Genomic DNA, 22,454 nt, shown 5'->3' with positions numbered 1-22,454 from the left:
TGTGTTTCTGATAGGAGTCATCATATTGTTTTCTGGACACAGATGTCAACTTAAAAAACTTCTTGATCTTAGTTATTGTTGGAGGGAGCTCTCAGACTGGCTGGGAAAGCACCAGTTGAGGAGAAGGGAGAAAAACCCTCAAGCAATATTTCAGAGTCAGAAGTGCAGCTGGGAAGGGGAGGAAGGTGGGGTTGGAATTCACAGAAATCCCAAGTGTACAGTATGACTCATGGTGTGGGGACACAGGATTTGATAAGAGCACCGTGCGGTCGGCTCTGTGAAAGAGGGAATGAATTTGCTTTATAAGTGCATGCTATACAGTAGGACCTTGTTGTTTATCCATCCTATATATACTAGTTTGCATCTACCAACCCCAAACTCCCACTCCATCCCTCCCCCACCCCTCCTCCAATATTGTTATTTCTGTGTTTTTAAGTCGTGTAATATCATGATTCATAAAATGTTACAAGAAATATGTGCGAACGGCACATCCATTAGCTTCTCCAGTACCATCTCCGTGTGAAAGGGGACAGTGAGTCCGAGGGCAGCACACACCTGCTCTTCGTGTGTGGGAGGAGGGGACGAATGCAGGACGCTTTGGTGCACGTGATGCCATCTCAGCAAAGCCTTGCAGCATCCCTAAGGACCGGGGGCGGGGGGGGCCAGGGCCTGAGTGGGAGGGAAATGCAGGTGAGTTGGAGGGTGGTGACCAACCAGCCTTCTGCTCAAGCCAGTCTGGGTCAGCATGCACTTGGTGGTTCATTGGAGAGTTGGCCATCTCGTGCCTCCTTGTATGACAGGCCTGTGGGACCCTCTCATTTCTCCTCGGCCCGCCTCTGGCTCCCCACTGGTGACACTGAGGCTTGACTCCTGACCTTCCTGCTTCTTCCAGGTGACTGCCTTAACCTCTTCCCCATCGGCAGCAGCCCAGCCTACTCTCTCCTTCCCTTTTTCCCCATCTCTAAATACTTTTTGTTTTTTAACATCTTTATTGGAGTATAATTGCTTTACAATGCTGTGTTAGTTGCTGCTTTACAACAAAGTGAATCAGCTATACATATACACATATCCCCATATCTCCTCCCTCTTGCATCTCCCTCCAACCCTCCCTATCCACCTACACCCTCTAGGTGATCACAAAGCACAAAGCTGATCTCCCTGTGCTATGCAGCTGCTTCCCACTAGCTATCTATTTTACATTTGGTAGTGTATATATGTCCATGCCACTCTCTCACTTTGTCCCAGCTTACCCTTCTCCCTCCCCGTGTCCTCAAGTCCATTCTCTACATCTGTGTCTTTATTCGTGTCCTGCCCCTAGGTTCTTCATAAACATTTTTTTTTTAAGATTCCATATATATGTTAGCATACGGTATTTGTCTTTCTCTTTGTGACTTCATTCTGAATGACAGACTCTAGGTCCATCCACCTCACTACAAATAGTTCAAATTCATTTCTTTTTATAGCTGAGTAATATTCCATTGTATATATGTGCCACATCTTCTTTATTCATTCATCTGTCAGTGGACACTTGGGTTGCTTCCATGTCCTGGTTATTGTAAATAGAGATGCAGTGAACATTGTGGTACATGACTCTTTTTGAATTATGGTTTTCTCAGGGTATATGCCCAGTAGTGGGATTGCTGAGTGGTATGGTAGTTCTATTTTTATTTTTTTAAGGAACCTCCATACTGTTCTCCATAGTGGCTGTATCAATTTATACTCCCACCAACAGTGCAGGAGGGTTCCCTTTTGTCCACATCCTCTACAGCATTTATTGTTTGTAGATTTTTTGATGATGGCCATTCTGCCTGGTGTGAGGTGATACCTCATTGTAGTTCTGATATGCATTTCTCTAATGATTAGTGACGTTGAGCATTCTTTCATGTGTTTGTTGGCAATCTGTAAATCTTCTTTGGAGAAATGTCTATTTAGGTCTTCTGTGCGTTTTTGGATTGGGTTGTTTGTTGTTTTGATATTGAGCTGCATGAGCTGCTTGTAAATTTTGGAGATTAATCCTTTGTCAGTTGCTTCATTTGCAAATATTTTCTCCCATTCTGAGGGTTGTCTTATCGACTTGTTTATGGTTTCCTTTGCTGTGCAAAAGCTTTGAAGTTTCATTAGGTCCCATTTGTTTACTTTTGTTTTTATTTCCATTTCTCTAGGAGGTGGGTCAAAAAGGGTCTTGCAGTGATATATGTCATAGAGTGTTCTGCCTATGTTTTCCTCTAAGAGTTTTATAGTGTCTGGCCTTAACATTAAGGGCTTTAATCCATTTTGAGTTTATTTTTGTGTATGGTGTTAGGGAGTGTTCTAGTTTCATTCTTTTACATGTAGCTGTTCAGTTTTCCCAGCACCACTTATTGAAGAGGCTGTCTTTTCTCCATTGTATAGTCTTGCCTCCTTTATCAAAAAAAAAGTGACCATATGTGCGTGGGATTATCTCTGGGCTTTCTATCTGTTCCATTGATCTATATTTCTGTTTTTGTGCCAGTACCATACTGTGTTGATTACTGTAGCTTTGTGGTATAGTCTGAAGTCAGGGAGCCTGATTCCTCCAGCTTCGTTTTTCTTTCTCAAGATTGCTTTGGCTCTTTGGGGTCTTTTGTGTTTCCATACAAATTGTGAAATTTTTTGTTCTAGTTCTGTGAAAAATGCCAGTGGTAGTTTGATAGGGATTGCATTGAATCTGTAGATTGCTTTGGGTAGCAGAGTCATTTTCACAATGTTGATTCTTCCAATCCAAGGACATGGTATATCTCTCCATCTGTTTGTATTATCTTTCATTTCTTTCATCAGTGTCTTATGGTTTTCTGCATACAGGTCTTTTGTCTCCTTCAGTAGGTTTATTCCTAGATATTTCATTCTTTTTGTTGCAATGGTAAATGGGAGTTTCCTTAATTTCTCTTTCAGATTTTTCATCATTAGTGTATAGGAATACAAGAGATTTCTGTGCATTAATTTTGTATCCTGCTACTTTAACAAATTCCTTAATTAGCTCAAGTAGTTTTCTGGTAGCATCTTTGGATTCTCTGTGTATAGTGTCATGTCATCTGCACACACTGACAGCTTTACTTTTTCTTATCTGATTTGGATTCCTTTTATTTCTTTTTCTGCTCTGATTGCTGTGGCTAAAACTTGCAAAACTATGTTGACTAATGGTGGTGAGAGTGGGCAACCTTGTCTTGTTCCTGATCTTAGTGGAAATGGTTTCAGTTTTTCACCATTGAGAATGATGTTGGCTGTGGTTTTGTCATATATGGCCTTTATTATGTTTAGGTGAGTGTCTTCTTTGTCTCTTGTAACATTCTTTATTTTAAAGTCTGTTTTGTCTGATATGAGAATTGCTACTCCAGCTTTCTTTTGATTTCCATTTGCATTGAATATCTTTTTCCATCCTCTCACTTTCAGTTCTAAATACTTCTCAAACCATCCTCTCCTCTCCATCCCCTAGAACAGTGGTTTAGCTCAGGTGTCATCATTTGCTGGACATAAGGCCCTCATCTGCCACCTGCTTCCCCAGCCTCACCTGTGGCCACTTTTACTGGATCTTCCTAAGCACCCCATGCTTTCCCCATGTCTGGTTCTGGGGTACTGGCTGGAGAACTCGTGGGTCTCAACCACTTTCTCCCCTCTTCCCACTGTCTCCTTATTAGTTACCTTAACATCGTTTTGGAATAAGGTGGCAACAGCAAGCAGGTAAGTTCCCTTCTTCTCTGGTTCTAGAGTCATTCAAACAGCCTTAAAATGAAAACTGGTGCTGGAAAGGAGGAGATCGAGCAGGAGGTGATTTTGTTGGTGGACTGTGTGTGTGTGTGAGGGAGAGACAGACAGACAGACAGACCCTCAAGGTATTTCTAGCCCTCCTTGGCAGGGCTTCCTCCTGAGTCTCTCCTCCCTTGGGACCTGCTGCTGAGGCCAGGCTGCTGAGCCAGTGGCTCCATTTGGCAGACAGTTGTGGGGTCCACTCCTGAGACTGGGGTTCTGACGTCCGGAAACAGGCAGTGTCCACAGAGTGAGTTTGAAGCTTAGTCTACAAGATAGACCCCTTTTTTTCTCATCTCAGCTTAGTTTCTGACTCTCAGTCTCCCCTCTAGCTGCACCTGGTGGTCCTCACTTCTTCCACCTCCACCTTGGTGTTGTGTTAAGGTTCTGGGGTCTTAGAAAGATGCCAGAGTTGCAGTGGATAGGAGGGAACATGTGTGTCTCCAGGTTAGGGTGCCCCCCCGCCCCCGCCCCCCGTAGCTGCTCCCCGGGCCCAGGAGGCCACTCCAGGTCACTCTCAGGACAGCATTCTTTTGGAAGGTTGACCAGTAGTCTGTCCCCTGGACACACCAGGCACCACCCGTCTCTGGGGCGTCTTCTGGGATTCAGGAAGCTCCCGTCTCCAGGATCCACAGATGCTCCCTCTAGCCTAAGGGCACAGTTTTTAGGCTGGGAAAATCTTCTGCTCCAGAGCACTCTGCCTTTTTCTTTTTTAGGAAGTAAGAACTTTATTACTAAGGAGAACTTTTTTTTTTTTTGCCTTAGGCATTATTTTTTTTAATTGAAATATAGTTGATTTACAATGTTGTGTTAATTTCTGGTGTACAGCAAAATAACTCAGTTATACATATGTATATTCTTTTTCATATTCTTTTCCATTATGGTTTATGACAGGATACTGAATATAGTTCCCTGTGCTATACATTAGGACCTTGTTGTTTATCTGTTCTGTATGTAATAGTTTGCATCTACTAACCCCAAACTCCCAGTCCACCCCTCTCCCACCGCCTCCCCCTTGGCAACCACAAGTCTGTTCTCTATGTCTGTGAGTCTGTTTCTGTTTCATAGGTAAGTTCATTTGTGTCATATTTTAGATTCCACATATAAGTGATATCATGTGGTATTTGTCTTTCTCTTTCTGACTTCACTTAGTATAATAATCCCTAGTTCCATCCATGTTGCTGCAAATGTCATTATTTCATTCTTTTTTATAACTGAGTAATATTCCATTGTGTATATATACCACATCTTCTTTATCCGTTCTTATGTCGATGGGTATTTAGGTTGTTTCCATGTCTTGGCTATTGTGAATAGCGCTGCTATCTGCCTTTTTCTGTAACCTTAGCCTCAACACGTTTAGGTTTGTGGAAAGTAAAAGCCAGGTATGCATGCAGGCTGTTTCTGCTTCCTGCCTGGACACCTAGAGTTCCCTAAAAGTGAGGAAGATTTTCAGATTACCTTCAGATAGAGAGATCTGTTACAAAGACCAGAGGACACCTGGGCAGCCCTTATTGTAGATGTAGGGTCTTTGGACTACATGGTTGTTCTGCCTGGATCTGAAGTGTTCTGGGGTTGGGATCTTTGGGAAAACTCAAATATCAGTGAAGGGCATTTGGAATGCATGTAGCACTGTGATTGGACTCGGTTGCCACCCTCCAGGTTGAAGCATCCTGGTTGGGCAGAGTTTCCCATTCAGCCAGCTCTGCGGCAGTGGCTCTCCTTGTGTCAGGCCCTGCTCCCTGGTCCCACTTAGGTGTAGCTCATGGCACAGGGTTATTTTCACTGAAAGCACATGGAGCCATGGAGCCAGCCCTGTCTTCCTCAGGTGGTGGAAGCCAGGTACTTAAAGTTTCATGGACTTGGCTTCGGTTCAATAATAAAAGCTTTTTTTTTTCATGAAAAAGTAATTCTTCCACTTCATTGCAGTAGTAACTGAAGTGAGAGAATGGCTGTGTATAAGCTGTTACCCGGAGTCTCATTAATGAAGACATGTAATGAACATGAAGGTGTAAAGACATAGCCTTGCTTATGTTTCAACAGGGAAGAATTGAATAGAATTGCTTTTTTTATAGATTGTGTTTGTCTAAGTTTTTGTTGTTGTCTCCAACAATGGAGACAATGAATTTAAAAGAAAAAAAATTGAATTTAAAAGAAAAAAAAAAAAAGGGAATTCCCTGGCTGCCCAGTGGTTAGGACTCCACACTTTCATTGCTGAGGGCCCGGGTTCAATCCCTGGTCAGGGAACTAAGATCCCAAAAGTTGTGTGGCGTGGCCTAAAAAAAAGAAAAAAAAGAGGAATGCATTGGAAAGATACAAGGGCATCCCAAAGGGCTGAAGGCTCAGTAACCAAGGTTGGGAAGGACAGATGTGGGGACGACATGGGTCTGCCTCCTGAGAGCGGCTGTTAATGTGACCTAGTTTGAGTCACTTCCAGTCTCCGTGTCTGTTTGTTGTTTCCAGTTTCCTGGAGTGACAGTCGTATAGGCTTAACTGGACTTAGTGCTCTGCTCCTGGATCACACAGCCTTCTCCCCACTCCCCACCATCTTCTTATTAGTTACCTTAATACTACCCATTGTGGATAAGGTATGTTAGGGTAAGGATGTGAATAGGTAACATCACGTGATGCTCAGGTTTGCTGAATGGTCTCTATGTGTTGGGCGCTTTTCAAATATTGCTTATTCTGCCACCCCCACAGCCCTGTGTCTTATGTACTGTTGCATCTCCTATTTCTCGGATGAGCAAAGCAAAGCCCAGAAAGGCCAAGCAGTTTCCCAAGGTTGTAAAGCTTTTCCCCGACATTCAATACTTGGCAGGTCATGCACATATCTTTAACTTTATGGCTAACAGTGTGGATGGTAGTTGAGGTTTGGTCTCTGCAAACATCCTGTGCTAACACCTTAGGGTTCCGGGCGTGATCATAGCCCACGTCTTCTTACCAGTGGAAGTCAGAGCCGTGTCCTGGCTGTCTGAAGAGCTTGGCATCCAAGCCTCCCTCTGACCTAGATCAGGGTGGGAGGAACATGTGGGGAGCAGGCTTGTGCATGGGGAGGGGCAGGAACAAAACCAGAGGGCTCAGCAGTAGTTGGGGGCGGGGTGGTCCAGCTAGATTCACAGAGCTCATGGGCCAGCACTTCCAGAGTCATACAGTGGGTCCTGTTTCCAGGGTTACTGGGGATGGAGCAGAATGAGATCAGCACAGGGGCGTCAGTAGGAATGGCATCACCCATTTCTGTTTGACACTAATTTAACTGAGATCTTTGGTAGCCTTCTTCTTTTGGTTTTGTTTTGTAGCCTCCTCTTCAGTTCTCTTCTCCTTTATTTGTAAACTGCCGGCCCCTTTTTATTGATTACCATTATACCCACATTCCACCCCCCAGCCCCGTCATTTTGTAATCTCTGAGTGCAGCAATGTCACCCCTGCCTTAATTTATGGCAGGGGCCCAAAGTCAGCTGCCTGCAGGGGCAGGTGTCATAAATGGATAAAGAAGCTGGTAAGCTCTGTATCAGCCTGGAAAGCATGCATTCCTTCTAAAAAGGGGAAACTACCTCTAGGATCTGTATTTTCATGTAAAATTCCCAATTTTTAAATTTTGCCAATAGTTAGTTTTTAAAAGTGGGCAGGCCAAAGACATGGAAACAACCTAAATGTCCGTGGACAGATGAATGGATAAAGAAGCTGTGGGACATATATACAATGGAATATTAGTCATAAAAAGGAATGAGATAATGCCATTTGCAGCAACGTGGATGCAACTAGAGATTATCATACTAAGTGAAGGAAGTCAGAAAGAGAAAGACAATACCATATGATATCACTTAAATGTGGAATCCAAGATATGACACAAATGAACTTATTTATGAAAGAGACTCACAGACATAGAGAACAGACTTGTGATTGCCAAGGATTGGGAGTTTGGGATTAGCAGATTCAGACTATTATATATGGAATGAATAAACAACAAGGTCCTACTGTAGAGCACAGGGAACTATATTCAATATCCTGTGATAAACCAAAATGGAAAATAATATGAAAAAGAATGCATATGTATGTATAACTGAGTCAGTGTGCTGTACAGCAGAAGTTAACACAACTTTGTAAATCAACTATACTTCAATAAAATAAATTCTAAAAATTAAAATAAGGGACTTCCCTGGCGGTCCAGTGGTTAAGACCTCACATTTCCACTGCAGGGGGCACAGGTTCAAGCCCTGGTTGGGGAACTAAGATCCCGCATGCTGTGCTGTGTAGCCAGTAAATATAAAATAAGGTAAAATAAAATAAAATGGTAGGCCAATACAACACATCTCTCAGCATTGCCAGTTTTGGATGATACTGTTGGAGGCAGGCAGGTGGCAGGGAACACCTGCATCTCCATCCTGGCTTCCAAAGGGACCAGAGATGCTCCAGACTGTTCCTGAATCAGCCCCTCTCTCCTAATTGACTTTAGGCTATAAACCATATTTTTATGTATGTGTTTATGTTACTCAGCTGGAAGACTTATTTTTTCAGCCTAATACGTGAAGATAAAATGAAAATATTCAGTTATAAGTTGGCTCTCTTATCACCTTTACTCTCCCAATTGGATGTTAAACTCCTCCAAGGCAGAAGCTTATGGGTGCTTAAGATATATTTTTAATTGATTGATGTAAATAAACATGTTTGAAATATAACATTAAGTATTCTCTAGGTAAAGAGATGTTTTCAGTGTTTGTTGGTCTTCTTAATGTGTTTCTGTGTTGTGGGATGATTTTCAGAGTTATGTTTTGCTTTTCTTTTAGGCATATTATTTAAAATGTCCTTCCTCAGGAGTTTTCCTTAGGTCATTTTGTCTTCAAGGGGTTAAACACATTTTCTTACATTTTCCTTAACTCTTCTTCTATACCTGTATCTTTGTGGTAGAGATGGTTTTCCTTGGGATTTCTAAAATCAGATAATGTGCTCTTGCTTTTGGACTTATTTCCAAATAAAAAACTAGTATAGAATAATAGTCTTGGGCCAGATTGCATATTTTTATGCAATTTGCAGGTGCTCAAATGCAAACTATTATTTTCTTTTTCATATTCTTTTCCATTATGATTTATCACAGGATATTGAATATATTAGTTCTGTGTGCTATACAATAAGACTTTGTTGTTTATCCATTCTATATATAATGGTTTGCATCTGCTGATCCCAAACTCCCATTCCATCCCTCCCCTATCCCCCTTCCTCTTGGCAACCACAAGTCTGTTCTCTGTTTGTGAGTCTGTTTCTGCTTCATAGATATCTGTGTCATATTTTAGACTCCTCAAACTAGTTCTTGATGTCTCTATTTATATAATTTTAATATGATTTCATTAAGGTGGACTTGCAAAAAATTTTTGAAATATTTTTACAATTTTCATACAGTTTCATGTTTTGATACTTAACATGGTCTTTGTTTTATTTGTCCTGTTTGGAGAGAGGATTTGTGGAAGTGTGAGAGCACCCAGGACCAGAGAATCTTGGTGTTGAAAGAACAGGGAGTCAGTGTGACGTTCTCCTCAGTGAAGGCTTTGGTCCCTTGGGTAGGAGGGAGCTCCCTGCCCCCCACAGCTGTCCTTTCCTCTTCTGAGAAGTTGTATCTTTTTGGATGGTTTTTCCTCATTGTGAACTGACACCTATCTCCTGGTCATTTCCATGCTTTGAACTGAATTAAACACAGAGCAAGTCTAACCCTTTTGGGCTCTCCACATCCATGGTAAGATCGTTGAGGGCTGTGAGCATGTTGTGTATTCCTCTGAGGGCCTGGGACCACATTCTAGGGCACTTGGGGGTCCAAAGGACCCAGATGGAAATCCAGGCTCCACCTCGGACTGACAGAATGGCTGTGGACAAGTGACTTAACCTCCCTTTAGGGGAGGTTTCCTTATCGGGTTATGGTGAGTATCAAATAAGATAGTGAAAATACCCAGTACAGCCCCTTGACTGCAGTCACTCAGTAAGTGATGCGGGGAGTTAGAACTTGCTGGTTAAACTGAAAGGAAGGAAGTCTTGCAGAATGCCTTAGAGCTGAGCCAAGACAGCCTAGAATCCAAGGCCAGGCTCCTCGGGAAATGAGTCTTTGGTGCTTACCTTGTAGAGCGTCCCACACAGCTGCCGGAGAGTGATGAGGAGCACTTCCTCCTGCCTGGATCCCATCAGTGAGCCCGGATGCCCCGGAAACCTAACACCAAGGAACACTCTAATCAATGCACAGTCTTACACCCTAGAGAGTGTAAGAGAGAGAGAGTTTGTGTCCTGAATCCCAGCGCTCTTCATTCAGAGGCTGATGAACTGGGCTTCTCTGTCCAGAAGGAAACCTTGGTTTTCATTCACTCTCTCCCCCCAAACTCCTCCCTGATTCAGATGCAAGAACCTTCCAGCTTCCCCTCCCTTTGACCACTACCTCCACCGTCTTCTGTAGCTTCACCAGGCTCCCCTTCCTCTTTGGGGTATGGCTCCTGCAAATCTCCCCTAAAAGGAGAGAGTGAAGGCCAGCCTAGGCCCGGCCAAACCAGGGTCCCCCCTTTACTATTTCAAGGTGGCTTCCAGTTAAGAGGCTGATTAGGAGTTATTTATTTGATGAGCAAGTACCTGAATTGTTCAACTAGTTTTGAAAAAAATTTAAAACTAAAACAAGCACGCAGCCCCCAAAGTTTTCCTTAGGTCATTTTGTCTTCAAGGGGTTAAACACATTTTCTTACATTTTCCTTAACTCTTTTCTTCTACACCTATATCTTTGTGGTAGAGATGGTTTTCCTTGGGATTTCTAAAATCAGATAATGTGCTCTTGCTTTTGGACTTATTTCCAAATAAAAAACTAGTATAGAATAATAGTCTTGGGCCAGATTGCATATTTTTATGCAATACGTAAGAAGTTAGTATTTGTACTTAGCGAATCAACGGAATTTTAAACAAAATTAGATCTTCACTTTGAATTTTGGTGGTTTCTTTGGGTTTATATAAAATGTAAAAAATTATGTGATATTATACTAACTTTGTGTTCACTGGATTGTGTAGTAAGTGGATAACACAGAGGTGCTTTTTTAATATTCTTCCATCTAAAACTGTGATCCGGACAGAAGCAGGCAGATCACCTTGCTCTGGGGTCCCCTTGAAGTCGGTCCCTTGATTCCTCCAAGTTTCTATGAGGAGATGCTATGGGAAATTACTTAGCTGGGTGCTGTCACCGTGGATGTAGACCCGGGTGATGTGATCTTGTGAGAACAGGCCTAGACTAAGCAACACCTTGCTCTCTGTTTCCCCAACCCTTCGTTTTGAAAATATTCAAATTTATAGGAAAGTTGGGAGAGTAGTACAGTGAAGACTTACTGTTAACCTATTGCCACATGCCAATATAAACACAATTCTGTTTTTATTGAAACAACTGAGAACAAGTGCAGACAGCATGAATAAGGATGTGTTCCTACATAACTGAAATACCATTAGCACACCTTAGAAAATTAACAGTAATTTCCCAATATCAGCTGATAAACAATCCATGATCCAGGTTCAGATTCTCCCAATGGTCCCTAACATGTCTTTTCAGCTTAAAAAGAAATACAGGCTCCCATCAAGGTTCATAACTTTGTTGTTATGCTTTTGTTTTCTTTTTAAATTTAGAAGAGTCCCTGCTTTGGGGGTGTGTATGTTTTGTGACATTGACCTTTTTCCTTTTTGGAAGAGACCAGGATAATTATCTTGTAGAATGCCCCCCAATCTGGATTTGTCTAATTGATTCTTCATAGGCTTTTTATTTTTACTTTTTGGTTAGATTTTTGGAGCTATGCTTACAGCAATGTGTATAAATCTCAGGTATGCGGGTTTGTGAAATACCACGTTCCAGCCTCTGGGATTCTGGGAGCCTTATCTGGAAGCCTCCCAAGACCTTATCTCTGCACTTGTTTCTTGCAGCTTGGGGCAGAGGCAACTTCCTGGCACTTTCCTCTGGTTCATGGTACTGAGGCTGGGCAGCTTCCAGGGTAGGCAGCTCCATTGTACTTCTCAGATCCCCCACCGGGGTTTCAGTTAGAGGAGTTATTGTTTAGTTCCCCTTCTAAAAATGTCACATTATGTAATTATCCTGGCTTTAGGAGATTTGGGTTGTTTTTATACCACGTGAATGAATTGGCAATTAGGAAAGTCATTTTAAAGCTTTCGGTGATCTAATTCAATTGTTCAAACTGCCTTAATAAGTAGGTTGTAATAAGACACAATGCTTGGGTTTTTAGTTTCTCACAACCTAGTGTTTTTTTTTTGTTGTTGTTTGTAGAGATCCAATATCAGGCCAGAGGTATTTCACAGTCCTTTATTTAAAAAAAAATAAAAAGCCAAATGTTAAAAACGATGACCTGGGCCAACTTTGTCTTTACTATCCTAATTACCTTTCTCCTCTTCTGAATACTCCACATTCTTTCCCTTTTTTTTTCCATTTTCAACACACATGCCAAATGGGGTTGACAGTTCATGGTTGTAAATTGGGGGCTTAACCTGGGGCAGTGAATTCCATAAAATCACATGCAAAGTTTGTGTGTATTTGCTGATGGGCTTTGATCTGAAGAGAGGCTTCCCTAGATTTCCTCAACTTTTTAGAGGTGTCTGTGAGCCTCAAATAGTTAAAAACACTGACTTAAATAATTATTTCCTCCTACAACCTTTGATATTTTCTCTGACCCTTGACGTAGTATCTTCTTCTTCTTAGTAATCTTTTTGTGTACTATTTGTTTTGGATTAAAAAATTATAAGGAATACAACTAAATTCATTCATAGTAATAGTCATCACGCAGAAATAACTGCTGTTTACACATTGGTAGATAGTTACCTATCTACCTATCATGATCTACCTATTCATCTATAAATCATCTTACTGTCTGTCTATCTACGCACACACACATGCACACAGATATTTTTGAAAGGAATCATTCTATATGAACCCTTCCCACTTTGCTAAATGTAGATCAATAACATTTTTGTTTAATTGCTGCAGGGTAGTCCACTGTATGGGTATACTGTCATTTATTTAACCAATCTTCTATCATGGACATAGATATTTATATTTTAATAGGAATCAAACCTTAAGCAACAGGAGTAGAGGAAGAGACAGGAGGAACTCGGGGTTTTGCTGGTCCCAGGAGCCCACTTCCTTTGTCTTACCTTCCAAGCCCCACATCAAAGGTTAGGCTCTGGACTTTGGGTCAGAGAATATGTTTGCTTTTTCCATAAGAAAGGAGAACTGTACTTTCACACTCATTCCTCTAACTCCCAAGGGTAGAGACGTGAATTGGCAAGTCATTTGAAATCAATAAAGAATAGTTTTAGAGGGTCAATTTACTTCAAAGCAGCTTCATTTTAATCCATTCTCAGAGAAAATAATCTGAAAAAGAATCCTCAAACTAACACAACATTGTAAATCAATTATACTTCAATAAAAAAGGAATTAACAACAACAAAAAAGAAACAAAAAAAGTCGGCTATCTGATCAGCCAGTTTGCCTGATACTAGGAAAGAACAAGTTAGTGACAGAATTTACAGCATCCCACCTGGAATGCTTGTTTTATGAAATCTACGTTATTCATTGATATGAATGCCACCGACATAACAGTAAATGAAAATTTATTAAGATTCCAAGTATAATTTCCCCAAATTTGAAGACAGAAACCACAGACAACCTTTCATTCACTGAAGTAAGCTCATTTACTGAATCACACACTTGTAGCCTAAAAGACTAAATTCAGTAGCCCTTAAAAGGTGGCCAGTTTAGTCTCTACCTCACTGGCTGCTAAAGAGCCAACTTCAAACAAACACTACCGAGAAAAAAAAGAAACTTCAAATTAAATAAAGCAACCAAATAAGCCTAAAAAAAAAAAAGAAATTTCTATACCGAAGAGTGCATATGTCTAAAAATTCAAGTGAATTAAAAGGTTAGAATACAATTCTCAGAATACAAAACATATAAATGATTTTAAAAAATCGATTCTCACTTTCCAAGGTTCAAATGGGCCTGATTTTGTATAGTTTACCTTATATTTAAAAAGTCTTCATGAAAATTATTGTGGGGAAAAATTGAATACTTTAATGGTTAAAACGCTCGAGTCACGTAGTCAGGGGAGAGACTTTGTCGTGTATAAGTCAGCGTGCTTTTCCTCTGTCTGCGTGTGTCCGTATTTCCCTGTGCCATGTTGTTGAAAGAGGTATTGCCGATTTTCTTGTCTTCCTTTCTCTCTTATCCATTTACCAAGGACACGTCCAGATTAGAGGCTGCACCATTCAACACCCTTGGGTCCAGGGTAGTAACTGTTCCCATCTGGCTATGTGTGATGAGTGGTGTTTATGTCATGGCATAAATCACATTTTGCTGTTCCATCAGCTGAGATGCTAACCATTAAAAAAATTTACTCTGTCTACAAAAATCAGGAACCAGGGATTTTTGTATGGGGGCAGTCCTTTAACAGTTATTCCCCAAGTCTGTCTGTAAAGATAAACAATCAAATTACTATCCTCACTGAAAGAGTATAGGAAACAACAAGAAATACAAGCTCACAGATAAAAGATGACCTTTCATAAGGACAGGTAGGAAGCCATTTTAAGGAAGACAGAAGGCAACCAAGGAAACCCAATACCCTTTTGAAAAAGTCTTTAAGAATGTCATCCTTTTTCACCAATCCAGCCAGCAACACAGCCTCAGAGAGCTCAAGATGAATTTCCAGAAAAGCATGGAAAATAAAGTAGGTTGATAGCATCCTGTGACTGACTTAATGCTCCTCACAACTCTCTGTGGACTCCAGCGAATACAGAAAATCAATTTTATTTATTTATTTGCATAGTACATGATTGCCACTAGGAAAACACACAAAATCTAAATAAGTTAATAATTAACCAAGGTGATGACATTTCATGTAAAGTAAAATGGAAGATTGCTTTTTTGGGAAAAGAATAAAGCTAAAGGTAAATCTTAGATACTTTACAGGAAATAGTATGTGTACTTTTAAAATGATGGTGTTGGGTTCCTTAAAAAACTAAAAATAGAACTACCATATGACCAGCAATCCCACTACTGGGCATATACCCTAAGAAAACCATAATTCAAAAGGACACGTGTCCCCCAGTGTTCATTGCAGCACTATTTACAATAGCCAGGACATGGAAACAACCTAAATGTCCAACGATAGATGAATGGATAAAGAAGGTGTGGTACATATATACAATGGGATATTACTCAGCCATAAAAAGGAACGGAATTGGATCATTTGTAGAGATGTGGATGGACCTAGAGTCTGCCGTACAGAGTGAAGTAAGCCAGAAAGAGAAAAACAAATATCGTATATTAAGACATATATGTGGAATGTAGAAAAATGGTACAGATGAACCTATTTGTAGGGCAGGAATAGAGACATAGACGTAGAGAATGGACATGTGGACATGGGGTGGAAGGGAAGGGTGGGGTGAATTGGGAGATTAGGTTTGGCATAAATACACTACCATGTGTAAAATAGATAGCTAGTGGGAACCTGCTGTATAGCACAGGGAGCTCAGCTTGGTACTCTGTGATGACCTAGATGGGTGGGATGGAGGGGTGGGAGGGAGGTCCAAGAGGGAGGGGATATAGGTATATATATAGCTGATTCATTTCATTGTACAGCGGAAACTAACACAACATTGTAGAGCAATTTTACTCCAAAAAAAAAAAAGACAAAAAAAAAATGATGGTGTTGGCCAGTAGAAGTGAATAAGGACTGTCATGCCTGAATAGATGGAGGCGAGATCCTGATTCACTTCTGGTTTATTCCACACGCCTTGGGATGTTGTCACAGAGCCTGTTTTTGCTGTGTCACCACTGCTTTTGTGAGCAGCCCAGGGTTTCTACTCTGATGGGACCATGCCACTGATTCCTGCCTGCCACCGGCTTCGTAGGAGTCTGAGGCTGCAAGTTCCATTTCAGGAATTCGAGTTACACCAGTTTTGCATCTTGAGCCTCAGCAAAGTTCTAAATGGGGAAGTGAAGATTTCCCTTGGATGCTTTATCTTGTTTAGAACTCTGTTCACAGCACAGATAGTCAGCATCCTCGTTTCCATGGTAAGCTGGTGGCTCCCTGAATCATCACAAACTTAACTCAACCAAGGAGGAAGGGATAACGTCTGGTGCCTTTTCCCTGTGGGGAAGACAGACCCTTTAATGCGAGATACGCCCTGCAGACCGGCTCCTGTTCCTGGAAGGGAGACTGAGGTCAGGCCAAGCATGTGGGTCAAAGCCTCACGTTTCTCATTTCACTGTGTGATGACCAGGGGCGGAGGGGAGCTGCTGCATCATTCTCATTTCCGTCACTGGCAGCTGTTACTTTGCTAGTAGTTTAAATGATCTCAAGAACTCTAAGCTGAGTTCAGATGTTTGTTTATTGGCCCTGCCTTTGGCTTCTGAAAACAGTCTTTTGTGTCCTCCCGGTCTTCAGAAAAGGCTCTTCTCAGAATCAGCCCTTCCTCCCTCCTTGCTCTCTTCTGGGAGCCAGCTTCAAGCTCAGGAAGAAAATTAACTAAAGGGGACGAGGGGCTCAAAACTGGTTAGAGGGGAGACTCCGACTGGAAACGGAAAGGAATTGGGACTCAGCATCCTGCATTTGTGCTTTGTTTTTGCAACTTGGAGTGAGTTGCGTTAATGAATTAAGCAGCAGGCTAGTAATGGAAAATATCGGTCCTGGCCTGGTGGGGGAGCCAAATACTATAGGTTTGTAACAGGAAGGCTGTGGATTCTGGCTTCATTGTTGGGCCAGTCATTTGTGAGCTGGTGGCAGGACCGCAGGCCACACACTTGGGTGCAAATCTTCCATGAACCGGAGCTGCCCGGGGCGTGTGGCCGGTGTCGGAGCCGTGGCCGAGGGAAGATGGTGAGCCTTGGGTGTCGGTTCTGGTGTGGGTCCCCCGTCCGCGCTGAAGAAGATGCAGGATGCCGGACTCCGTTTTGGGGCAGGGAGGGGGCTGCTGAGATGGACGAGCCGATGTGAGTGTTTTGCTGTTGATGCTTTTTTTCTGTGTCATCCCCTGTAGAGTTCCGGGAACGCGTCCTACCGCTGCTCGATGTCTTCCTCTGCGGATTTTTCCGATGAAGATGATTTCAGCCAGAAATCTGGCTCTGCATCTCCAGCTCCTGGAGATACCTTACCCTGGAATTTGCCTAAACATGAGAGATCGAAAAGAAAGATCCACGGGGGCTCGGTGCTGGACCCTGCGGAGAGGGCAGTGCTTAGGATAGCAGGTAAGAGCAAGTGGGGGCGGGGGCAGGGGATAGAGGGAGGTGCGAGGAGAGTTGCGGAAATTCACCCATGGAGTCCCCGGGGGCCCTGTCTGGCTGGGAGCTGATGCGCTGGGCAGAGATCTGCGCTCAAGGTGGAGAAGGAGGATGACCATGTTTACTTTCTGTCCTGATTTATCAAAAGAGCGATTGGCCCTGCCTACTGGTGACTAAGCTGTTTGGCCCTGTCTTCTAGTTGGAGGAATCGATACCTTTGAAACCAAGGGGATATTTACAGGCATCTGCATTGAAGTTTCCTATTTATGTGCAGTCGCCACCGTGCCAATCTGAAAGTATTAACTCAGTGATTCCCGGTGTGTTTGCTGGAAGCTTCGTTTCCATGTTTGCATGGGAGCTCTGAGCGACCACATTTAACGGGGGTGGTGGGGTAGATTCCTGGGTTCTGGTACCCAGAATTGCGGAGGGTATTTTAGCAACCTGGATGCGGTTTTGTGTGTGTGTGTGTGTGTGTTTTTTTTTTTTTTTTAAGTGTAGCATCTCTGTCAGCATCATGTGTTTGTAGCAGCTTCTGCCCCTGGTGCTCTTGAGGGTTTAGCCATCATGCATCCCTGATTAATTAATACCTGGGAGGGGCCAGTGTTTCTGTTACCCAGGGTTCCCTTGCACTGCCTTTAGGTCCCAGAAGTGATGGCTTGTTTTACTTGGCTGAAAGCTGAGCCTGCTGTGGAAATCTATCCCCCCGCCTGCAGTGCCTGTGTGGTTTGTGTGTATGTGAGCTGTGCTTTCTGGGGTGGTTGTTCCTCAATTTTTTTTTCTCGGAAATGGTAATGGGGTAGATTGGGGTGTGTCTTCGGGAGCTCTCTTGCAAAGGCCAAAGGCCAGGTGTTTATTGGAGTTGGTTTCTGCAGTGGATCGGGCCTCTCTCCCCTCCCCCACTCTCTCCCCCAGGCCCCTTCCCACTCAGTTTCTTTTGCCTCCCACCATCATGCAAAGTTGGTACTTGTACTCCTTTGGGGGTGGGGGTGGGGGCTGGAGGGGACTAGCTCAGGTCCCAGCCATCATGGTGGCTGAGTCCCCCTAGTGTCCCCCAGTGGGATTTTCTGATTACGGGAAAAACAAACAGGGCCCAGCCAGCCATTCTCTAGTCCAGGTTTCTGGGGCAACAGCTTTGAGCTTCTTCTGGCTTCTGTTGTGAGATGCTGGCTGGTCTCACCCAGGCCTTCGAAGAGGAGGGTGGAGGGGGAGAATGGGGTGGAGGGAGGATGGAGACAGCTTGGGAGCCAAGTGAGAGTGGGCAGGGGTGGCCTGGGAGAGGTGCAGAGCTGGGCGAGTACCAAAAAGTGTTTGGCCACCGAGGCCTGATTCCTTGCCCTGTCAAGATACCGCCAAGGGAGTGGAGGAGACAGTGCCAGAACCAGGGTACCAGATATTTGGCTCAGCAGAAAGGGAAGATGGGTGAAAGGCGGGGGCGTGAGAAATTGCTGGGGCTTAGTAGAAAGCCTGGGATGCCTGTCCTTTGCGTTTTTACGGAAGGTACAAGGTCCTTCTGTCTTGAGAGTTTTGATAAAGGTGGCAGAGACGGGTATTTTGCTTTTGGTAGTGAAGGAAGGTTTATGAGAGAAGGAAGGGCATATGTTTGTCAGGGGGAATGAGGTTATATAAACTAACAGACAGGAAGTCAGGAGAGGCTGGTGGTAGTAGTGGTCAGTGTACACTGACGGTAGGGAAGGAATGGAGGACCTGGGGGTTCTGCTGGGTGCAGTGGACAAGTGGGTGCTGGGGTCAGTAGACTGTAGGCTCTGGGAGGGCAGGGGCCATGTCTTACTCGTTGTAAAAGGTTTACTATGAAGTTACTGGTAGTTGGTGCACTGGAGACCTCTGAGTTACATACTTTTAAGATTATATTAATTCTTCAAAAATATAACAAAACAAAATAAAACAACAAACAGAATACGCAGCCCTAGTATGGACATGTACTACTTACTGTGTTTAAAATAAATATTGATAAATTGGCTGTTGCCACACAAGTCATAATCATTTCATCACTGGCCCCAGCATAGGCTCAGGGGCCAGTCTGCAAATATCTGTTTCATTGTCATGTGGCTAAACTGTGAAATCCAGATAGATTTTGTGTTAAATTTGCCACAGATCATCCAGCGTGAGGATAAGGGAACAGGGCATCTGAGGGCATTTGGTGCAGTGGAAAACATACCATTCAGATTTCAACTTCTCATTTTATTAGGCATTTTCACACTTGGCCTGAAACTCGGCCAATCGGTGAAGTCCATCCCTAGTAGGAGACGGGGCAAGGGTCAGAAATGGTGTGTGGATGTCCATCCATCATGTTCGTTATTTAGTAATAAAGGAATTGAAAGTCTCATATTTTTATTTGTTTTTAAGGTCATAAAAATAAAATAGAATGAAAATGTCTAGAGTCAAAAAGACCATATGGTCAGGGGGAATCCCTTAAGTCATTCACATTTAATACATATTTATTAAGCCTCTGGCATAAAATGAAGATAAGCACACAGTTCTGCCTTGAAAGAAATTCTAGTCTAACGTGACCATGGATGTGCTGTGAGACAGTTACAACACGGGTGAGAGATTAGCTGTAATGGCTGTGAGTACCTGTATTATTTGAGGGGAGATTTAACTAGCTTGATGGACTAGAGTGAAAGGGAAGGCCACTACCGAGGGATGGAGCTACAGGAACACAGGGAGGTGGGTTCAAATGGAAACTGCAAGTCATCTGTGTAGCTAAAGCCTGGGATTTGTAGGGAAGAGCAGAAACTGTAAGGGTGCTTTTGGGCAATTCCAAGGAGATTGGACTATTTATGCTGTAACTGGTGGGGAATCACCTGAAGATTTTTAAGCAGTGCAATGACATAATCAGATGTACATTTCTGAAAGTCTTTTTGGTGATGGTGTCACATGTCTGATACTTATATTTTTAAAAGTGCTTTTGCATTTATTGTAGTATCTTCATTTTAAAATCTGAGACTATAATATACGCCCTTCTGATCTCTCAGGGTCAAGGTGAGAATGACATGGTAACATGGAAAGAAAGGGGCTTTGATGCCTTTAACATCATCGTAAGACAGATCGTAAGACAGATGTGCTGTTCTTACTTGCAGGATACTGTAAGTTGGGGTTTTCAGTCTCGAAGTGCCTGTAAAGGTACATGGTTTGTTAGTGACAGTGTTATTATTATTATTTTTTTTGCGGTACACGGGCCTCTCACTGTTGTGGCCTCTCCTGTTGCGGAGCACAGGCTCCGGACGTGCAGGCTCAGCAGCCATGGCTCACAGAGCTAGCCGCTCCGCGGCATGTGGGATCTTCCTGGACCAGGGCACGAACTCGTGTCCCCTGCATCGGCAGGCGGACTCTCAACCACTGCGTCACCAGGGAAGCCCAGTGACAGTGTTATTTTAAAGTATGGATATTGGACCCATGTGAATTCTTTGACGTTAGAATGTAAGGACCTTGGCAGAGTCGGTCTTTGGACTTTAATTCTTCCTCTATCATGAACCAGTTGTGTTTTCTTGGACAACTTACTGAACATTTCTCAGCTTCATTTTCTCTATCAAAAGATCATGGCTGTGGTGATTAAAGTAGTAAATGCAAAACATTTTGCAGATTCCCTGGCACAAGGAAAATGCTCTATAAATGATAGCTGACTGATGGCTGGATGCTCTCATAAGCACCTAATATGTTATTTCATTTAGGTTTCCCAACAATTTTATGAAGTAGGTACTATTATTTTCTCCATTTTTCAGTCCAGAAATCTGCTGAGAGAGGAGAGACTCTTCCCAAGGTCATAGGAAGTGGTTGAGCTAGGATCTGAATTCAGGCCGTCTTGACTCCAGAGGCCAAGCTCCTAACTGCTCTGCTTTTGCTGCTTCCCTATAGAATACACTATTATTATTAGCAGATTGATCCTTTATTATCTTTCCAAGAACGCATGGGATAAAGGCTGTTTTTACCAACAACCCCAAATACTGCTTGTTCATTTTGACTGGTTCCTTCAACAGACAGTTAAAATCACTGCAGTGTGCAGTGATTGTATTCGCAAAACTGGGTGCTACTGGGTGTCAATTTCTGATGAAGGATCAGACTATGCCCTTAATGACCTTACTCACTGTGAGGGAGACAAGACAGTTTTGAGAGATCTTCATTTGTATATATGTGGTCTGTATATGGGATGACTCTTAGGGATCGAATTGCTAACCCTTTCATTTCCAGAAGGTGTCCCATATGATCCCTGTTTGTTACTTCATGAACTAATGTATACATAAATACATGACAAGTTGCAAGAAAACTCTAGTGATCCTAAAGGCTTAGTGGATCAAACTCAGATCAGTGGTCAGGACAGAGAAGAGAAGTGTAGTCTTGCTCTGTTTGGAGTAACAAAAATAGGCCAATTACTGATGAGAAGTAAAGCTTTCCAATTCTAATTCAAGTAAGTTTTATCAAGAGTATACAGTTTTCCAAGAGTACTCATTCCCATCTGACATTTCATGGAAAATGATCCAGATTCACATCACTGAAAAAGAAAAAAGAATCATCAAGGACAAAAAGTCAGTACTTATGAGAGAAGAAATAGGAAGGGGAGATGTGGGCAGAGGTGAAGCTGTCATAAATCAGAGAGTCAACAATGAGATGGTTCATCTAATAATCATAACAACAACAGCTAACACTTATAAAGTTATCATAAAGTTGAGATATCACAACTTTATGATATGATGATATATGATGAACTTTATTTTATTTTTTATTTTTATTTTTTTTTTGCGGTACGCGGGCCTCTCACGCTTGTGGCCTCTCCCGCTGCGGAGCACCGGCTCCGGATGCGCAGGCCCAGCGGCCATGGCTCACGGGCCTAGCCGCTCCGCGGCATGTGGGATCTTCCCGGACCGGGGCACGAAGCCGTGTCCCCTGCATTGGCAGGCGGACTCTCAACCACTGTGCCACCAGGGAAGCCCATGATGAACTTTATGATATGATTATCCTGATGAAGACAGGATAAGTAACTTGGCCACGTCACATAGTCAGGAGCCAGGATTCCTTCCAAGGCCGGCTGACTTCTGTCAGTCCTCTTAAACACACCTGTTTACGTGTCTGGGTACCAACCGGTTTCTCCAGTGGACTCTTAAATTCACCACTTTAGTATATGATACATGCCAAAGCGAAGGGAATTGTACCCATTTTACTCACATTCAGTGGAGACCAGTGCTATGTGGGGTGAATAATGGTAGGGAGAAGGAGGGAGGTGACAACGTGAGACGGGTGCTGTGAATCGACTCGGGCTGTGGCTGCGGCAGATGCGCGGGCCGGCTCTGGGGGGCGGAAGGGAGGGACCGCCGGCTGGTCCCCGGGCCGCGGGGCGGCGGGCGCGCAGGCGCAGGCTTCTCCAGGCTGTCAGGACCCCCGCCCGCCCCCAGAGGCG

General features: G+C 43.1%; 1 protein-coding gene across 1 annotated transcript in view; it reads left to right on the top strand.

Moving 5' to 3' along the window:
• The window catches only part of DST (dystonin), a 485,281-nt gene that overhangs the window by 78,363 nt on the left and 384,464 nt on the right, over window positions 1–22,454 (top strand). Inside the window, exon 4 of the mRNA XM_024754681.1 lies at window positions 16,804–17,011. Coding sequence (XP_024610449.1) covers window positions 16,804–17,011 — 208 coding nt within the window. The remainder of the gene's footprint in view (window positions 1–16,803; window positions 17,012–22,454) is intronic.

This window comes from Neophocaena asiaeorientalis, unplaced genomic scaffold (genome assembly GCF_003031525.2).
Source record: "Neophocaena asiaeorientalis asiaeorientalis breed wild unplaced genomic scaffold, Neophocaena_asiaeorientalis_V1.1 scaffold319, whole genome shotgun sequence".
Classification (NCBI taxonomy): Eukaryota; Metazoa; Chordata; class Mammalia; order Artiodactyla; family Phocoenidae; genus Neophocaena; species Neophocaena asiaeorientalis.
This window is presented reverse-complemented; position numbering and strand designations above follow the sequence as displayed.